The sequence below is a fragment of the Poromitra crassiceps genome (assembly GCF_964638095.1).
Source record: "Poromitra crassiceps genome assembly, chromosome: 16".
Lineage (NCBI taxonomy): Eukaryota > Metazoa > Chordata > Actinopteri > Beryciformes > Melamphaidae > Poromitra > Poromitra crassiceps.
This window is the reverse complement of record NC_139645.1, coordinates 18774465-18795669: the sequence shown is the minus strand read 5'-3', so window position 1 is coordinate 18795669 and position 21205 is coordinate 18774465. Positions and strand designations below refer to the sequence as shown.

General features: G+C 43.2%; 1 protein-coding gene and 1 pseudogene across 2 annotated transcripts; both read right to left on the bottom strand.

The window, feature by feature from the left end:
• Positions 1–575: 575 nt before the first annotated feature.
• Positions 576–4153, bottom strand: LOC310791491 (stonustoxin subunit beta-like; annotated as a pseudogene). Its single transcript has 3 exons — positions 4104–4153; positions 1944–1993; positions 576–1151 (listed from the first exon to the last, which is right to left on the bottom strand). The product of its transcript is annotated as a stonustoxin subunit beta-like (transcript).
• A 779-nt stretch (positions 4154–4932) lies between these two features.
• Positions 4933–20389, bottom strand: LOC310791490 (protein NLRC3-like; the record flags this gene model as incomplete). The annotated part of the gene is made up of 11 exons (XM_083653169.1): positions 4933–5080; positions 5372–5545; positions 6389–6562; positions 7043–7209; positions 8125–8134; positions 8210–8383; positions 13445–15248; positions 15346–15581; positions 17572–17691; positions 19299–19418; positions 20382–20389. The coding sequence occupies 11 exons, from the start codon at positions 20387–20389 to the stop codon at positions 4933–4935; spliced, it is 3135 nt and encodes a 1044-aa protein (XP_083509295.1).
• Positions 20390–21205: the final 816 nt, after the last annotated feature.

Sequence of the window (21205 nt, the reverse complement as noted above, 5' to 3'; positions counted from 1 at the left end):
CAAAGTATACAGTGAGTCATGTGTCATATAAATCCATACAAACAATGCAGACTACATGAACATATACATGACATCATATGAAAGCAGAGACAGAAGACAGTTTGTAATAATTCTGTGATGTAAAGTTCTACATTGTTGCTGTTATGTCAGCAGAGACACATTTAGCTGCTAAGTGCTTCACATGAGTACTTAGTGCTTAGTAGATACTGTACATGAAGGCCAATCAGAGGCTCAGTCACATCTTCAACCAATCACACACTAATGTCAATCAACAGTTACATGTTCCTTGATTTTCATCACTCAACTGATTTAACAACAGAGCAATAATACACTGCTTTATTTAAAGACAACAATAATGACATATTCAAGTCAACAAGTTCTGTTTCAAACTATACACATCAAACATTCTTCATTTAATGTTGATCATTTTCAGACTAAAATGTCTGTTCTTGTTGCATCATGTGATGTTACAACTCTGACCAGTTACCCCCCCCCCCCCCACACACACACACACACACACACAATGTTCACAACCACATGAGCAATGAACTTGCATGCAAACACTATTCTGACTTTAGGTGTTTGTGTTTGGTCACAGTGTGTTTCTGTCTCACTCCTCTATCTGACACAGAGACACGGAGGCATCATAATCACAGAGGTAAAACCCAGGGTAAAGTGGTTCAGTGAATGAAGAGTGGAAAGTGTGGAGGTGAATCAGTTTGTCAGAGGAAACTGTGTAGAAGGACAGAGAGCCAGCAGGACAGTCAAGATACACTGCGACTCTGTTAGAGAGAAAGGAGCGGGGGGGAGGTATGACTGTGGGTCTGTTATTGTGCCAGGCAGTGTAACTATTATCAGAGCACCTCAGACTCCAGGACTTTTCATTCCCTCCAAGCTCACAGTCAACACTCTGTGCTCTCCTGCTGATTCCTCTGTAAGTCACTCCTATATAAACCACTCCTTTCCTCTCCAGCTCCCAGTAACAGCGACCAGTCAGACCAACTCTACACAGCAGCTGGTCATAGCAGGCAAATCTCTCTGGGTGGTCAGGATATGGCTGCTCCTCTCTCACCCTCGTCACCTTTCTGTTGTCTTCAGACAGGAGGAGGCATCTCTCTGCTGTGATGGGTCCAGTGTGAGATCACAGGCATCTGATGAGACAACAAGACTTGTCACAGCAGCAGCTTCTCATCTAATAAACATGTTTGTTTGTTTGTTTGTTGATTTATTGACAGTTCATTTCTCAGCAGTTTGATGATGTCACATGATGTCAGCCATCTTCCTGACTCACAGGATGTGAATGAATGGACGTCACAGACTGTGCTGTAGATGCACTTTCCTTCTCACTAGTTGAATTTAAATTGAAGTCTTTAATGGGTAAATGTACCTTTTCTTACTCGGCAGCAATTTTATGGAACAAACTCCCGGAGAGTATAAAGACTGTTATCTCCAGGTTTTCCTTTAAGATCGCCTTGAAAAAATGGCTGGTTGGTTCCCAAATAGGTTCCTAACCTTTTATTTTCTCTGTCTCCTGTATGCTTGAAGCATTTGAACCCCTGGTAGGTCTTTGGTTTATTTTATGAGCTGCTCTCTCTTTTTATTTATTGATTGGTGTATTTTTGTTGTTGTATAATCAGTCATTCAATGACTGATCAGTCATTGAATGACTGATCTTGAATCAAATGAATGATTGATGTTGAGTAGTGTTGTTTAATATATTTGTTGTTTATGTTGCCCGCGTGCACACACACACACACACACACACATGCACACACACACACACACACACACACACACACACACACACACACACATGTGCGCGCTCACACATGCACACATACACTCACTCCACTTGTCCCATACAAAGGACCACAATGGAAACAAGCCAAAGGGCTTTATTGTGTTTGCTTTGTTTTCATGAATCAAACTAAATACACACTTACATTTACTCAGATCAGAGCTTTTCAACCAGTGCTCTCCACCATGTTCCACACTGGAGGAACAAACAGGGAAGAAGTCAGACCAGCAGATTCTCTTTGATGATGGAAACATGGACATTTATTAAGCTTCAATATGAAGGATTTCCACTCATATCCTCCATTAAACATGAAATATATTCCTCATCTTCTCAGTGTGACAGAGAAAATGTGTGTGACTCTCAGTCTTCTAGCAGATGTTGTCTCTTCATACCTGAGAGTCTCCAGTCTCCAGGTTGGATCCTCCAGTCCAGCAGAGAGAAGCTTCACTGAGGTTTCTGGATGATTGTAGCTCAGGTCCAGCTCTCTCAGATGGGAGGCGTTGGAGCTCAGAGCTGAGGCCAGAGAAGCACAGCCTTCCTCTGAGAGCAGACAGTCTGACAGCCTGCACACACACACACATACACACACACACACACACACACACACACACACACACACACATACACACACAAACACACACACACACACACACACATACACATACACACACAACACACACACACACACACACACACACACACACACACACACACACACACACACACACACACACACACACACACACACTTAAATGGGGTCTGCAACCGGAAAGTTGGAACACATTAAACTTTTGGAGAAACACAACCTGACGTCACACTGCAGTGGCCAATCACATCAACGCCCCCCCCCCACACACACACACACACCCACACACCCCCACACACACACTCACTCACACACACACACACACACACACACACACACACACACACACGCAGACTGTTTCTCTCTCTATCTACTTATTTTTTTCTTTCACTTGTTGCTTCTCTCTCTCCCTCTCTTTTGCTCTCTCTTTCTCTCCCTACCTCTCTTTCTCTCTCTCTCTCCCTCTCTTTTGCTCTCTCTTTCTCTCACTCCCTCTCTTTCTCTCCCTCGCTCTCCCTCCCTCTTTCTCTCTCCCTCTTTCTCTCTCTCCCTCTCTCTCCCTGTTTCTGTCACTCCCTCTCTTTCTCTCCCTCCATTTCTCTCGTTGCCCCTCTTTCTCTCTTCCTCTCTTATTCTCCCTCCCTCTTTTTCGGTCTCTCCCTCTCTCTCCATCCCTCTCTTTCTCTCTCCCTTCCTCTCTCTCTCCCTCTCTTTCTCTTTCTCTCTCCTTCCTTCTCTTTCTCTCCCTCTCTCTTTTTCTCTCTCGCTCTCTTTCTCTCTCTCTCCCCGTCTTTCTCTCTCTCCCTCTCTTATTCTCCCTCCATCTTTCTCTCCCTCTCTTTCTCTTTCTCTCCCTCTCTCTCCTTCTTTCTCTTTCTCTCTTTGGTACACTTAACATCAATAGCACCAGAGACCATGCAGGGGAAAAGGGGCTTAGTTATGATTGGAATATGTCAAGCAAAGGGCTGGAGGTCACTATTGTGTCACAGAAGGAGGTTCATCAGGGCAGCTGTTGGTGGTGAGAGGCTGCATTCATAACAAGCTTTTTGTTTTTGTTCACATTGATGCTTATAGGGAGAGAGAGAGGTGCTGTTTGCTGCCCTAAGGCAGGAGCTCCATTCACCTTATGTTCCAACACAGTTACTTCCTATTGTGTTGACACTTCCTGTGACAGTACAGTACTAGTGAGCAGGTAAAACAGAACACTTCCTGTGACAGTACAGTACTAGTGAGCAGGTAAAACAGAACACTTCCTGTGACAGTACAGTACTAGTGAGCAGGTAAAACAGAACACTTCCTGTGACAGTACAGTACTAGTGAGCAGGTAAAACAGAACACTTCCTGTGACAGTACAGTACTAGTGAGCAGGTCAAACAGAACACTTCCTGTGACAGTACAGTACTAGTGAGCAGGTAAAACAGAACACTTCCTGTGACAGCACAGTACTAGTGAGCAGGTAAAACAGAACACTTCCTGTGACAGTACAGTACTAGTGAGCAGGTCAAACAGAACACTTCCTGTGACAGTACAGTACTAGTGAGCAGGTCAAACAGAACACTTCCTGTGACAGTACAGTACTAGTGAGCAGGTAAAACAGACGGTGTTTTGAACAGGAAGTCATAACACAAATGGGTCAAGTGGGCGGGGCTACATAGCGTGAATAGGAGAGGAGAAGATTTGAGTTATGGCAGGTGATTGGAACTGCACGATAGACCCCACCATGGATAGGAGAGGGGAGGAGCCCCATCCAGGTGCTGCAGCAGAGACATTGTGAGCAGCTGTGACTTAAGCGCAAATTATGCTCGAGCGAAATCGACGGCGCTGACTGCGCCGAGGGGGTCGCCGCAGCTGGGCGTCCTATCGGCGCAGCTCGGCGTAGGGGGCGTGCAGCTCCTCGAAAATATGACTCCGCGGCGTCAAGTCATTGTTGTGAGGAATGAGGAAATGCCATTTCCTCATTTAACAGTGCTTGTCCCTCATCTAGCAAAGCCTTCTGCAGGCTCACCGGAATGAGTTTTGAAATGGAGGGACAATGAAATGTTCCACCACTGACATGATTGCAAGTTCTTGGTAAACATCAAGATAACGTTTTGGACGAGGTACGTTCGAGTATGCAGAGTCTCGCTGTCGCCGCTCGGCGGCGGCAAGGCTCCAAGTCGTGGCTGCGCAAAACCATGCCGGGCGCTTTACACAAGCTGCACTCACTCTCTCTCCCACCACCTTTATCCATGTAAACTGCCTGACATCAGGGTGCTTCACTCTCCAGGCATCGACTATAGACCACATACATTCTCAGTCGGCACAGCAACAGGCTAGTGAAGGCTAGCATAGCTACAGCTAGCTTTTCAGATCATCACTTGGCCCAGGCTAATATCATATAAGAAGTCTCTGTCTCTGTGGAGAGAGAAGAAGAGGGAGTTTGACTAGCTGGTAAGGCTCATATGAGACACTTGTGCCTGCAGTACACTGCTTTGTCCACAGCAGAGGTTAGAAGGCTGTTAAGTGGGCTGGAGAGTAGCATTATGGAAGTGGAGGAGGAGCTGGTTTGTCAGGATAGACCGGGGCTGCAGCACAACCTCGCTGAGCTGTGCAGGGACTTGGGTGGGTTCCTGCAGGAGCGAGCAAAGGGGGCGCTTGTGAGGGCTAGGTTCTCCATGCTCAGGGAGATGGAGGCTCCTAGCTCCTTCTGTTTTGGGCTGGAGAGGAGACAGGGCGATGACAGTCACATGTTTCCACCGCGGTTAGCCGATGGGCTCGTCCTTTACAAGTCCTTTACTTTAGGTTTCAACAACAGATGCAGTAAAGAGAGGAGATGATGCAATATTCTAGCACAGGATAGAAACTAGATGTGATCAATGTTGGTATCTCAGCTGCTTTCAAAACTCACATCAGCAGGAAAATACAGAGGTCAGGTATTTTCACTGATATTAATGTGCATAAAGCCACATTTAAATGGTGGTCTGTTGAACAGTATCAGTAATACTGACCTGAGAGTTTCCAGTCTACAGTGTGGACTCTCTAGTCCAACAGAGACCAGCTTCACTCCAGAGTCCTGTAAGTCATTGTTACTCAGGTCCAGCTCTCTCAGACTGGAGGACTGGGAGCTGAGAACTGAGGCCAGAGCTTCACAGCTTCTCTCTGACAGCTTACAGTCACTCAGCCTTAATGGATATGAAAAGATAAGGAAATATGATTTTATCATTTCAGTCACACAACTCACGTAAACAGATTATTAATTAATGCAAATATAGATACAGAGTTCAGTATGGCATCTAGGCTCTGATGATGTCACTTCCTGTAGCACTGGTTCAAATCCTAGTTGCTCTATTCTGAACCAGCTGGAGAGGGGGGCAGTCTGCACTGTGGAGGAGGAGGAGCTGAGGGGGGCAGTCTGCACTGTGGAGGAGGAGGGGCTGAGGGGGGCAGTCTGCACTGTGGGGGAGGAGGGGCTGAGGGGGGCAGTCTGCACTGTGGGGGAGGAGGGGCTGAGGGGGGCAGTCTGGAGTGTGGGGGAGGAGGGGCTGAGGGGGGCAGTCTGCACTGTGGAGGAAGAGGGGCTGAGGGGGGCAGTCTGCACTGTGGAGGAAGAGGGGCTGCACCACAACCTGGCTGAGCTGCACAGGGACTTGGGTGGGTTCCTGCAGGAGCGAACAAAGGGGGCGCTTGTGAGGGCTAGGTTCTCCATGCTCAGGGAGATGGAGGCTCCTAGCTCCTTCTTTTTTGGGCTGGAGAGGAGACAGGGAGATGACAGTCTCATGTTTTCACTGTGGTTAGCCGATGGGCTCGTCCTTTACAAGTCCTTTACTTTAGGTTTCAACAACTGAGGCAGTAAAGAGAGGAGATGATATTCTAGCACAGGATAGAAACTAGATGTGATAAATGTTGGTATCTCAGCTGCTTTCAAAACTCACATCAGCAGGAAAATACAGAGGTCAGGTATTTTCACTGATATTAATGTGCATGATTTAAATAGTGGTCTGTTGAACAGTATCAGTAATACTGACCTGAGAGTTTCCAGTCTACAGTGTGGACTCTCTAGTCCAACAGAGACCAGCTTCACTCCAGAGTCCTGTAAGTCATTCTTACTCAGGTCCAGCTCTCTCAGACTGGAGGACTGGGAGCTGAGAACTGAGGCCAGAGCTTCACAGCTTCTCTCTGACAGATTACAGTCACTCAGCCTTAATGGATATGAAAAGATAAGGCAATATGATGTTATCATTTCAGTCACACAACTCACGTAAACAGATTAATGAATGCAAATATAGATACAGAGTTCAGTATGGCATCTAGGCTCTGATGATTTCACTCCCTGTAGCACTGGTTCAAATCCTAGTTGCTCTATTCTGAAGCAGCTGGAGATGTGACAGTGAAGTATAGCTGATCTGGTTTGTGTTTTCATTTCAGTTCTGGACTCAATGTGTGACAGAATGTGATAAATCCTTTACTTTAGGTTTCAACAACAGATGCAGTAAAGAGAGGAGATGATGCAATATTCTAGCACAGGATAGAAACTAGATGTGATCAATGTTGGTATCTCAGCTGCTTTCAAAACTCACATCAGCAGGAAAATACAGAGGTCAGGTATTTTCACTGATATTAATGTGCATGTAAAGCCACATTTAAATGGTGGTCTGTTGAACAGTATCAGTAATACTGACCTGAGAGTTTCCAGTCTACAGTGTGGACTCTCTAGTCCAACAGAGACCAGCTTCACTCCAGAGTCCTGTAAGCGAGTCTTACTCAGGTCCAGCTCTCTCAGACTGGAGGACTGGGAGCTGAGAACTGAGGCCAGAGCTTCACAGCTTCTCTCTGACAGATTACAGTCACTCAGCCTTAATGGAGATGAAAAGATAAGGAAATATTATTATTTGATCATTTCAGTCACACAACGCACGTAAACAGATTAATGAATGCAAATATAGAGAGGTGCAGCAATCTAAATAAGATATCAAAGCATGAGGTTTGAGGTTAATTGCTGTTTATAGATGAATCAGCATGTTTGTAAACAAACAGATTGGCTATACTTCCGGGTGTAACTGCCATTCATTTTAAACAGCAGTTCATGGTGAAACCACACCCTCTTTGAACTCTACCTACTCCTTCATACTTTAAGATAGACACTCTAGTCAAACTTTAAACAAGTCACCACATATAGGACTCTATCACCTTAATTCAGATTTAATTTATCTCTTGTACTGTTTTAGAAATCACAGTTTAAGTTGATACTTTTTTCAACCTTTGTAGTGGGACCCTATGCAGTCTGCCTTGAGTGTCCTTTTTACGGAATTCACACATTTTAAAACTGTGACACTTTACACAACATACACAACTACATACATAACACTCACACTACATACACATCAGACCCTTAACCTACTTCTGCTCTCACTCACCATGTCAAACTATACAGTAGTATGTGATGTGATTTTTATTTTATTTTTTATTTAACCTTTATTTAACCAAGTAAGTCATTAAGAACAAATTCTTATTTACAATGGCGACCTGGCAGAAGGCACAACCTTTTGAGGGAAAAAATGTATAGTTTTTGAGATATTAATGGTTGTTTGCCACAGCGTTTCAGCTTTATTTCATACTAGTTTCTGCTGCAGTGGCACCAGGAAGTACTTTGTTGTTGTTGTGATGTCACAGTGATTTTTCCTATGACGTTTGATCAGAATAAAAGTCTCAAAACCTGATGTAAAACTTGCAGGTCAACCTTTACAGAGTCAGGAATACTGACCTGAGATACACTGTTTTGAGAGTACATACCTTAGTTTGGAGAAATGTGTCAAATAAATTAGAAAAACTGTAAATCAAAATCTTACCTGAGAGTCTCCAGTCTACAGTGTGGACTCTCCAGTCCAGCAGACAGAAGCTTCACAACTGAATCTCGCAGCCGGTTCTTACTCAGGTCGAGCTCTCTCAGAGGGGAGGGGTTGGACTTCAGAGCTGAGGCCAGGACTTCACAGTGAGTCTCTGAGAGTTCACAGCCAGAAAGTCTGTGATCACAGATTTAATGTAAGATTAGTTGTATGAAAGCAGAGTTGAGACTAAGCCCACATCAAAACATACACAGCATACTACTACTACTTCATAATAAAAGTGATAAACATGTAATATCACAAAGCAAAGCACAACAGAATGTACATGATGCAATTCTGTAAAATGTGTGTTTTTTTTTTATTATATACAGATTTTAGCCTAAGCTTCACAGGCAGTTCATTTTAAATTGTGCTAAAACAACACAGGATTAACATGACACTCATGTATATTAACACAACAATAACACTGTCCACAGGAAAATATTGCTGTCTGTTGTGATAAAATGTAGTTTTCCAAAATGTTTTAACCACAGCCTCTTAAAGGACGTGGGGCCCTATCTTCCCAAAAGCGCAAATTTAGCGTTTGCGCTCGTTTAACGCCGTGTGCAATGCAAATTGGGGGCGGGCACAAGCACATGCCTGTTATAATTGTACTGGGCATAGGCGTGCCACATGCCAAAGCAGGCGTTTCAGCGGTAAAATGTGGGGATAGATGGCATTATCCCTATCGTCAGCAGCGCGCAATTACTTTGTGCTAAGAGCTTTGAAAAGGACCTCTTACGCGCTAAATACCTCGCTGCGGTGGGAGCGCACTAATTTCCGTGCAGCGCAGCGCAGTGCAAAGTAAAATTCCTTTTGGATATGTCATTACGCACAGCCTTGCCACGCCAGGACATCAAATTATGCTGCTAAAATTGGGTATTAGCAGATAATTCAGTGAGGCAATCAACTATAACTCACTGAGAAACTTTTATCACATCGCAAAGAGGGAAATGAATTGAGAAAACTTGTTGGACAATGGACATAGGCTATTTACCTTCATAACCCGGAGGGTCGTTGGCACCACAGACGATCTGTCAATAAGCTCTCTCCATCTCTCTCTGTCCTTGCACGAGTGAGTACACTCTATGACACATGGAGAGAATTACAGCATATTGCATGCCTCGCGCAAACAGCCATTGCGAGACGGGAATCTGATTGGTTTTGATTGACGTAATGCCCAGCATTGCCTGGCCGCACCCGTGAATTTTGGTGCGCAGATGATTGGCACGGCTCTAATTTGCGCCTGCGACACGCAGTGTTGGGCACTCATTACTAAAAAAGTAATATATTACATATTACTCGTTACTATTTTCAAAAGTAATATTATTACTTTACTTATTACTCCATGCCAAAAGTAATTCGTTAGATACTCGTTATATTACTTTTCCGTTACATTCCACACAAATGGCAATAGGCCTTTTTCACTGCAGCGATTTTGTGTCTAAAAGGCAGGAGGTAACACAGGTGCACCAAGATGTTAATTAGGGCTTCCAACTTCCAGTCCATTTAGGTGTTCCAGTGCTGGAGCCTTAATTAGTTAGTTGGTTGCACCTGTGTATACTCTGTCTTCTAGACACAAATGGCCGTTGTGAAAAAGGCCCAAAGCGATTTTCTCTTCAAAATGCAGACTTTGCGGTGCGAATGTGTGAACTAGGTCTATTATGTGCCGTTCCATTTAAACTAATCGCTTTGCCAGAGCACAGCTTCCTACAGAGATGCTTGATGAAGAGCACACCTGGCTCAAAGTGATGACTGACAAGATGCAATCTTAACAGCTTCTGTTTTATAGAATGCAGTATGCACTGCCAATGCAAACTCAATACGTATAGGCTACATCTTTGCTTAACAAGTTTGTGTCACAAATAACGTTAGCTTTGCAACATTAACATTAACCTGACAATAATAACAGCAATGTTTGATGTCCACCAGCTTGTGAGTTTTTACGTTATCTCTGTATTTCAACAGTTTTCCGGTTTCTGTTGTGCTGTCCTCTCGTCTCGTAACGTTAACGTTAGGAAGTTTGAGGTCGTGTTTTTCACAGTGGAAAGAGTGTTAGTAGCTTACCTGTCCTGGACACCGTTTACATTTGACTTTGATGTTCAATCGTGTCACCTTTCTTCCCGACAAAAACAAAGTCATGGGAATATATCCGCAGCCACGGATTTTCCTCCTCGGCTCGGCAGGACAGAGAGGGAGGTGTGCCTGCCTGCCTGTTGCCTGGTGCTCAGAATGGGCTCTGCGGTGACGTCACCTTGTTTTGGAACGTTAAAGCCATGCTGCTTGTGATCAGTGAATGCCGACTGCGTGTCGTTTTGAGCGCAGTGGCATCGCAGAATGGACTCAACAAAAGATGTAACGACTAACGTAACGAGCTCGTTTATCTTGAAGTAACTGTAATATTATTACTTATATTCTATAGTAATTCGTTACACTACTCGTTACTTGGAAAAAGTAATATTATTACAGTAACGAGTAACTAGTAACTCGTTACTTCCCAACACTGGCGATACGTGCCGTGAACGTTTCGCATCCCTGGTGAGAATTGCATCCCCAACATATTTCGGGGCTGTTTTAACTTAGAAATCAGGGAGGTCACATCTAACAGACAATTTTATCACTTTTAAACAGTTATATTTCTGTATAAATCATTACAATTATGCTCCCGTGAGGTGGGGATGCTTTTTTTTACACTCGGCATAACACCTGGACAGCGGACTGCAATCTTCCCTGCTTTAAGGCACGCGCAAACAGGTGTGCAAGCGCTATTAGGGGATAGTGCCTGTACGAAGATAGGGCCCAAGGTGTTTTTAATACACTGCTTACCATCAACAAATCCTATGAAAATAACAAAATCAACAATGCTTTACTCTCGTTACTTTCCATGTACCATTTTTAGCCATCAACGCGGAAGTCATTTGCTCCAATTAAACACATGGCTTCATTGGGCACAGGCTACATGGACGAGATTTATTGGCATAACAAAATTATTGTTGATTTTTGTTATTTTCATAGAATCTTTTGATGATTAACAATGCATTGAAAACACTGGCCTTATCCTTTAATTCCTGGCTGCGCTCCTTGGCTTGTTTGTATTAAGCGTTCAGCCCAGGGCTCGACACTAACTTTTTTCATCATCGTCCCAGAACCGTCCCAAAATAAACCATCCCGAATTTAAAGTCTTTGTTTTTGTTATGACTGTGTCGTTTGTTTTTCTTCTTTTCTTTGTGATTCATATAGTTTATATGTAGACTCGTCAATGGACTGAGAGTCCGGTCCATTTTCCTCGTCTTTAGCTATTTCTGTGACATACTTCCTGGTTGCGGGTGTTTATCTTGTTGTCGACAGTGTCTTTGGCTCAGTCTTTCCCAGGTGCAGCTGGTTGGAGATTTGAGTGGACTGATTACATGCTACAGTTGCTGATTGGATAGCAGCCATGTCTGTCTGCCTATATAGGGGACTCATTCCAACATGGCGACGGAGTGGTACTGGAGTGTGAGACCTGTACCCTCTCATCCGCGCACTTACACCTTGTTTCATTCAATTGTTTTTCTTTGTGCATTTTGGTCTTTATTTCTAAATCATGTTTCTTTCTTTGTGTGTTGCAGGAACGAGGCGCTACCTGTTGTGTTGGAGAACAGCAGTGCCGACTGAGGGGTTAACATCAGGTAATAGTGAAGGCGGCGGCCTGCTGGACCAGATTTCCCTGTCAGTAGAGCGTCCTCGTTCCTCTTTTTTTACATTTTTGAGCAATAAACCATTTATGTTGCAAATTTGATACTTGTTTCTGTGCATTTCATGTTACGGTCCTAACCTTAGAGTTTTCTACATTATTTGTTTTTTTTCTTTGTTTTTTAATCAAAGTTACATTATTATTTGTTAAAATCATTCAAAGTGACCTTTAACAAAAATAAATAATTTACACCGACCCATATATCTGCTTCCAGCGGATGTACCCGCCTTATATCCGTTGGGAACTATTGGACTCTGATGGTCCCGCCTGATGGCCTGACCAAGTTTCACTTTGTGTTTTGACCAACTTTCTTCCTGCATAAAGTAAAGACTGCTAGGTGGGAGCATTTGCAAATTGTGGGAGCCAACGTGTCCGTTTTTAGGAGACTACGGGCCCTATCTTGGTACAGGCGATATCCCCCATTTGCGCTTGCGCACCTGTTTGCGCGTGCCTTACGGCAGGGAAGATATCGGTCTGCCTTGCGCATTTTGTCCAGGTGTTATGCTGAGTTTTGCAGCCCCGCTCGGCAGCAGCTAAATGCATCCCCACCTCATGGGAGCATAATTGTAATGATTTATAAAGAAATGTAACTGTTTAAAAGTGATATAATTGGGTATAGACGTGACCTCCCTGATTTCTAAGTTAAAACAGCCCCGAAATATGTTGGGGATGCAATTCTCAGCGGGGATGCGGAAACGATCACGGCACGTGTCGCAGGCGCAAATTAGAGATGTGCCAAAATCATCTGCGCCCCAAAATGCCTGCGCAAGCAGGATTTGGGCGACTATTACTACTAGCCACTATTCAAGGGTGTGGCCAGGCAATGCCTGGGCGTTACATTAATAAAACCAATCTGATTCCCGTCTCGCAATCGCTGTTTGCGCGAGGCATGCAATATGCTGTAATTCTCTCCATGCGTAATAGAGTGGACTCACTCGTGCCGAGGACAGAGAGATGGAGAGAGCTTATTGACAGATCGTCTGTAGTGCCATCAACCCTCCGGGTTATGAAGGTCAATAGCCTATGTCCATTGTCCAACATGTTTTCTCAATTCCATCTTGGCGATGTGATAAAAGTTTCTCAGTGAGTTAGTTGATTGCCTCACTGAATTATCTGCTAATACCCAATTTTAGCAGCAGAATTTGATGTCCTGGCGAGGTAAGGCTGTGCCTAATGACATATCCAAAAATAATTTTACTCTGCACTGTGCTGCGCTGCATGGAGATGCACTCAAGCGCAACGGGGTATTTAACGTGTAAGAGGTGCTTTTAAAAGCTCTTAGCGCAAAGTAATCCCCACATGTTTGCGCTCAAACACCTAGTTTGGCATGTGGCACTATATGTCCAGTACAATTATAACAGGCATGCGCTTGCCCACGCCCCCAATTTGCATTGCACGCAGCGTTAAACAAGCGCAAACGATAAATTACCGCTTTTGCAAAGATAGGGCCCTACATCTGGACTAACCGAGCCTCTCTGCAGTTCCTCACAGCTGGGAACAGTCTGCTTCGTCCCTCCTTTGATGTGTTGTACGCGTTCGGGTCGAACACATCTAGAACCTCCTCTGACATCTGCAGCATGTAGGCCAGAGCTGAGCAGTGGACCATAGAGAGTTTCTTCTTTGACTTGTTCTTTGACTCCAGGAACTTTTGCATCTCCTGTTGTACTGAGTGGTGGTTCATCTCCATCAAACAGTGGAAGATGTTGATGCTTCTGTCAGGAGATATATTGGAATTATTGGTCTTCTTCAGGTGGCTGATGGCTCTCTGGATGCTGTCTGGACTGCTCTCTGTCTGACCCAACAGACCTCCTAAGAGACTCTGGTTAGACTCCAGTGAGAGGCCATGAAGGAAGCGGACAAAAAGGTCCAGGTGGCCATTTTTACTCTTCAGGGCTTTGACCAAGGCTTTCTTCAGGAAGGCATCAAGGGATTGGGATTGATCACATTTATGCCAGTCTTCTCCCAGGAATGTGCTCAGTACGTTCTCTGCCCTGTTTGTGTAACAGTGGAACATGTAGACTGCAGCAAGAAACTCCTGGATGCTCAGATGAACAAAGCAGTAGACCGTCTTCTGGAAGAGCACACACTCTCTTTTGAAGATCTCTGTGCACACACCTGAGAACACCATGGCCTCACTGACATCAAGACCACACTCCTCCAGCTCTTCTTGGTAGAACAGGAGGTTGCCTGTCTGCAGATGATCAAACGCCAGCTTCCCCAGCTTCAGAAGAACATCCCTGTCAGTCTCCATCAGCTGCTGTTGACTCATCTCATGGCTCTCATCATACTTCTGCTTCTTCCTCTCTGTCTGAACCAGCAGGAAGTGTGAGTACATCTCAGTCAGGGTCTTGGGCAGCTCTCCTCTCTGGTCTGTAGTCAACATGTGCTCCAGAACTGTACCAGTGATCCAACAGAAGACTGGGATGTGGCACATGATGTGGAGGGTCCTGGATGCCTTTATGTGTGAGATGATTCTGCTGGACAGCTCCTCATCAGTGGATCTCCTCCTGAAGTACTCCTCCTTCTGGGGGTCAGTGAACCCTCGTACCTCTGTCACCCTGTCTACACATGTAGGAGGGATCTGATTGGCTGCTGCAGGTCTGGAAGTTATCCAGAGGAGAGCCAAGGGAAGCAGATTCCCTTTGATGAGGTTTGTCAACAGCACATCTACTGATGATACCTGTGTGACATCAGACACAACCTCATTGTTGTGGAAATCCAATGGAAGTCTGCTTTCATCCAGGCCATCAAAGATGAACACAACTTTACAGACAGAGAGCTTCTCTGCTGTGACCCTCTGTAAGGTTGGATGGAAAACATGGAGCAGCATGAGAAGACTGTACTGCTCATCTCTGATCAAGTTCAGCTCCCGGAACGAAAGCGGAATCACAAGAATGACGTCTTGATTTTCCACGCCCTCTGCCCAGTCCAGAGTGAACTTCTGCACCGAGAAGGTTTTACCAATTCCAGCAACACCATTCGTCAGAACTACTCTGATGTGTGTCTCTTGGTCAGGTAAGGGTTTAAAGATGTCGTGGCACTTGATCTGAGTGTCATGGAGAGTCTCCATCTTGGATGCTGTCTCCAGCTGCCACACCTCATGTTGGGTATTAACCTCTTCACTCTGTCCCACTGTGATGTAGAGTGCAATGTAGATCCTATTGAGGGGAGTTCCAATTCCTGCTTCAGCTGTTCCTTCTGTCACAAAGTCACATCTCATTATCAGACTGATCTTATGAACGTCTAAAACCTCCTGCAAAACGCTGTCCGCTGGAAGAGAAGAAAGATTAAACAAGTGTTTAACAGATATGCTGTTGTTTCCTGGTTTTAGAAATGGTGACAACAGTAGACAGAACGGCAGTCTTACATTGTGCAATGCTGGTTTGACTGGGTGTCTGCAGTCCGGATCTTGTTCTGGACCTTTTTCTACACTGGGGACAGGCGGAGTCTCCTGATGAACCGGACTGGGCCCAGTATGAGGTGATGCACGGTCTGCAGAACCTGTGTCCACAGCTGGTAGAGACTGGATCCCTCAGGACCCAATGACACAATGCACAGCAGGACAGCTGCTGCTTCACAACACCTAGACTCCTCTTCCTCATTCTGTAGGGATGAAGGCAATTTATTATGACTGATCAGATGAAGATCTAACTAAAAAATTATAATTTGAACAAAAGTTCAAAATAACTATCTCTTGTTCAAATTGTAAAACTATTAAAATATTTTGCCCATACTATCTTTATAGATGCTCAGACAGCACCGTGCTGCCATCACATGTAAAGTTTATTTTCACATGTATATGTTGTCATAGTTGTAGTTTAATCAGTGGAGTCAACATTGCATACCCATCATGGATACATGTCACTGTGGTGATCATGGATGAATGCAACATTGTAACAGTTTTTCTGTTTGTTTCATGTAATTATCATTAATGAATGTTCAGCTCCAACACACAGTCCTATTACATCAACACTGATGACATTTGTTACAGAACACAGACAGTGTCTGTCAGTCATTGGTAAATAAATAAGTTCCATTCTTGATAACCTCTGACTACAGATAGTGTTAGCAGGGCACAGACATTGATCACAGCAGTTAGGGTAGATACGATGGTAGAGTTCCATTACATTACATCTACAGTATCAACCACTGTCTGTGTTTACATGTCAAACACTGTATGACTGAAAATTGGCTTTTCAACAATGATGGGAGGTTTTGGTGTTTAAACCATTTCCTGTGGGCGTGTCTTATGCGTGTGGCCAGCAGTGAGCTGTTGTGGCTTTTAAGGCGGGGCTAGCAGGATGAGGGAATTTGAGCAACTCTGGGAGGAGGGCGGGGCTAAGGGTCAGCATCGTCAGTCTGATATCAGATTTGTGAATTACGTCAGTATCGGCAGCCCATACTGATATTGGATCAGTCACATCTCTAAGTCAAGGTCAAGGTCAAGGTTACTTTATTTGTACCCATAGGTAGATTTGGTTGCAGGGAGAGTCACTCAATTTTAAAAAGCAACAGACAATAAACAGTAGACAGACATAAAAGTGCCAAGTGCCATAGTTCCAAAGATTATTATTATTTTTTTTTTTTTAATTAGATTATTATCATAGATTATGCATGTACCTGTACTTTGCACGCCCACTGGCAAAAAGGGGGTGTGGCCAATCACAAAAAGGCACCTACATTTCAAATGGATTCACGTAACATCACAAAAGTCTGTAGAAAGGTTGGCGGAGGTATGCACTCTACAGAGCGCCCTCTAGTGTTTATATGTTTTCCTTTGTTTTCATACTGTATGTATTAATACTTTCATATTGTACATACTTTTCATTCATGTTTCTTGGCCTTGTTATGTTCTAGTGGTAGAACAGGTCAGTCTGTCATCTGTTGCAGACATTTCTACACATTTTGCCAGGCTGGTTTTCATCATCTGTATCTGTTGATCCAAACTCACATTGACATGAGTGATGACTTGTTTGACTCACGAGAGGCTTTCCGGTTGATTGGCCGTGTCATTTAAGCCCCCTCCCCTTTCCTAATTGACTGTTTCTCGTTAAATCTATTGATCCCAGGCCCAGGGTAGATAACTATGATGACCTCAGTATGTAGGATTTGACTGATAAATGTATCTTAACACTGTGAACAAAATGTGAGAGCTAATAATGATGTGATGAGACCAAGGAAGCATTGTTTTAAGTAACCAATAAGCTGTTTTAGGCTTTGATATTTGGTTTCATAAGGACAAACAGTTTCCAGCTTATCAAATGCTTGTTGTGTTTGCAATTGTCAGTTGTGTTATATTTAATTCCACCCACTGTGGCTTATATTTTATTTAGTTTTATATATTTTGATATTATTTGTTGCTCAATTGATCCAAATCTACAGAGATAATTTAAACTTATCTCATTTTATTGTTATCTTATTCTTATTCTTAGTGAATGAAATAATCCTCTTTTTTTCTACTCAAATATCAATGAGCCTGTATTTTTCTCTTTCCAGTATTCCTTCATATCTTTACTACTAACTTGATTTCATGAATACAATCTCATTGAACCATATTCCATCAGGTAGGCTTATGGGATAACAGTTCTCTTACCTTGTGTCTGAAGGTCCAGGTTCATTACTGAAGTGTGGAGGATTGTCTTTAGATCGGTCACTCTTCATAGACAGACAGCTGGGTACTGGAGACTCTGCTCTCTGCCTGTGGTGCTGACCTCTGGAAATACAAATGTTTGATACATATCATTAGTTCAATCATGAGAGGCCAGTTGGTAGGATTTAACTAACTTTATTTAGCAATCGGCATGCATGGCAAATACTTTGGCGCATGACTCCATTGGCCAGTGGCGCTGCTCTTGAGGCAAGAGGAGGGCATCTGCATAGGCTTGGAGATCCCCCATCCGTGGGGGATCAGGAGTCAAGACTCGTTGGTGGCGGACTGGGGAGGTGGGTGGGGAAAAACAACGCTTCAGAGGACGGCTTCAGGGGAGATGGACTGCCGTGAAGCTAGCTGCTGCTATGATCAGCCAGAGAGAGAGAGGTGACGTAGAACCCTTGCTATATATATGAGAATTAACTGACGTCATATCTGACGTCATTGCAGACGTCATACTAGGACTTTGACTGACCACGTCATACTAGAACTTGACTGACGTCAGGGGGTGATCGCATTATGCATGAGCGGCCTTCTGCTTGAAATTTGGTCTGGAGACCTCACTTCTAGTGACTTTAAATTCATGTTTTGTTCTCATATTCTACTATTGTCTTCATTTGTTGATTTCTATTTTATTTGTTTAGATTATTTAGATTATTTCTTATGTTTAGATTATTATCATAGATTATGCATGTACATGTACTTTGCACGCCCACTGGCAAAAAGACGGTGTGGCCAATCACAAAAAGACACCTACATTTCAAATGGATTCACGTAACATCACAAAACTCTGTAGAAAGGTTGGCGGAGGTATGCATTCTACAGAGTGCCCTCTAGTGTTGATGTTTTCCTTTGTTTTTATACTGTATGTATTAATATTTTCATATTGTACATACTTTTCATTCATGTTTCTTGGCCTTGTTATGTTCTAGTGGTAGAACAGGTCAGTCTGTCATCTGTTGCAGACATTTCTACACATTTTGCCAGGCTGGTTTTCATCATCTGTATCTGTTGATCCAAACTCACATTGACATGAGTGATGACTTGTTTGACTCACGAGAGGCTTTCCGGTTGATTGGCCGTGTCATTTAAGCCCCCTCCCCTTTCCTAATTGACTGTTTCTCGTTAAATCTATTGATCCCAGGCCCAGGGTAGATAACTATGATGACCTCAGTATGTAGGATTTGACTGATAAATGTATCTTAACACTGTGTGAACAAAATGTGAGAGCTAATAATGATGTGATGAGACCAAGGAAGCATTGTTTTAAGTAACCAATAAGCTGTTTTAGGCTTTGATATTTGGTTTCATAAGGACAAACAGTTTCCAGCTTATCAAATGCTTGTTGTGTTTGCAATTGTCAGTTGTGTTATATTTAATTCCACCCACTGTGGCTTATATTTTATTTAGTTTTATATATTTTGATATTATTTGTTGCTCAATTGATCCAAATCTACAGAGATAATTTAAACTTATCTCATTTTATTGTTATCTTATTCTTATTCTTAGTGAATGAAATAATCGTCTTTTTTTCTACTCAAATATCAATGAGCCTGTATTTTTCTCTTTCCAGTATTCCTTCATATCTTTACTACTAACTTGATTTCATGAATACAATCTCATTGAACCATATTCCATCAGGTAGGCTTATGGGATAACAGTTCTCTTACCTTGTGTCTGAAGGTCCAGGTTCATTACTGAAGTGTGGAGGATTGTCTTTAGACCGGTCACTCTTCATAGACAGACAGCTGGGTACTGGAGACTCTGCTCTCTGCCTGTGGTGCTGACCTCTGGAAATACAAATGTTTGATACATATCATTAGTTCAATCATGAGAGGCCAGTTGGTAGGATTTAACTAACTTTATTCAGCAATCGGCATGCATGGCAAATACTTTGGCGCATGATTCCATTGGCCAGTGGCGCTGCTCTTGAGGCAAGAGGAGGGCATCTGCATAGGCTTGGAGATCCCCCATCCGTGGGGGATCAGGAGTCAAGACTCGTTGGTGGCGGACTGGGGAGGTGGGTGGGGCAAAACAACGCTTCAGAGGACGGCTTCAGGGGAGATGGACTGCCGTGAAGCTAGCTGCTGCTATGATCAGCCAGAGAGAGAGAGGTGACGTAGAACCCTTGCTATATATATGAGAATTAACTGACGTCATATCTGACGTCATTGCAGACGTCATACTAGGACTTTGACTGACCACGTCATACTAGAACTTGACTGGCGTCAGGGTGTGATCGCATTATGCATGAGCGGCCTTCTGCTTGAAATTTGGTCTGGAGACCTCACTTCTAGTGACTTTAAATTCATGTTTTGTTCTCATATTCTACTATTGTCTTCATTTGTTGATTTCTATTTTATTTGTTTAGATTATTTAGATTATTTCTTATGTTTAGATTATTATCATAGATTATGCATGTACATGTACTTTGCACGCCCACTGGCAAAAAGACGGTGTGGCCAATCACAAAAAGACACCTACATTTCAAATGGATTCACGTAACATCACAAAACTCTGTAGAAAGGTTGGCGGAGGTATGCATTCTACAGAGTGCCCTCTAGTGTTGATGTTTTCCTTTGTTTTCATACTGTATGTATTAATATTTTCATATTGTACATACTTTTCATTCATGTTTCTTGGCCTTGTTATGTTCTAGTGGTAGAACAGGTCAGTCTGTCATCTGTTGCAGACATTTCTACACATTTTGCCAGGCTGGTTTTCATCATCTGTATCTGTTGATCCAAACTCACATTGACATGAGTGATGATTTGTTTGACTCAGGAGAGGCTTTCCGGTTGATTGGCCGTGTCATTTAAGCCCCCTCCCCTTTCCTAATTGACTGTTTCTCGTTAAATCTATTGATCCCAGGCCCAGGGTAGATAACTATGATGACCTCAGTATGTAGGATTTGACTGATAAATGTATCTTAACACTGTGTGAACAAAATGTGAGAGCTAATAATGATGTGATGAGACCAAGGAAGCATTGTTTTAAGTAACCAATAAGCTGTTTTAGGCTTTGATATTTGGTTTCATAAGGACAAACAGTTTCCAGCTTATCAAATGCTTGTTGTGTTTGCAATTGTCAGTTGTGTTATATTTAATTCCACCCACTGTGGCTTATATTTTATTTAGTTTTATATATTTTGATATTATTTGTTGCTCAATTGATCCAAATCTACAGAGATAATTTAAACTTATCTCATTTTATTGTTATCTTATTCTTATTCTTAGTGAATGAAATAATCCTCTTTTTTTCTACTCAAATATCAATGAGCCTGTATTTTTCTCTTTCCAGTATTCCTTCATATCTTTACTACTAACTTGATTTCATGAATACAATCTCATTGAACCATATTCCATCAGGTAGGCTTATGGGATAACAGTTCTCTTACCTTGTGTCTGAAGGTCCAGGTTCATTACTGAAGTGTGGAGGATTGTCTTTAGACCGGTCACTCTTCATAGACAGACAGCTGGGTACTGGAGACTCTGCTCTCTGCCTGTGGTGCTGACCTCTGGAAATACAAATGTTTGATACATATCATTAGTTCAATCATGAGAGGCCAGTTGGTAGG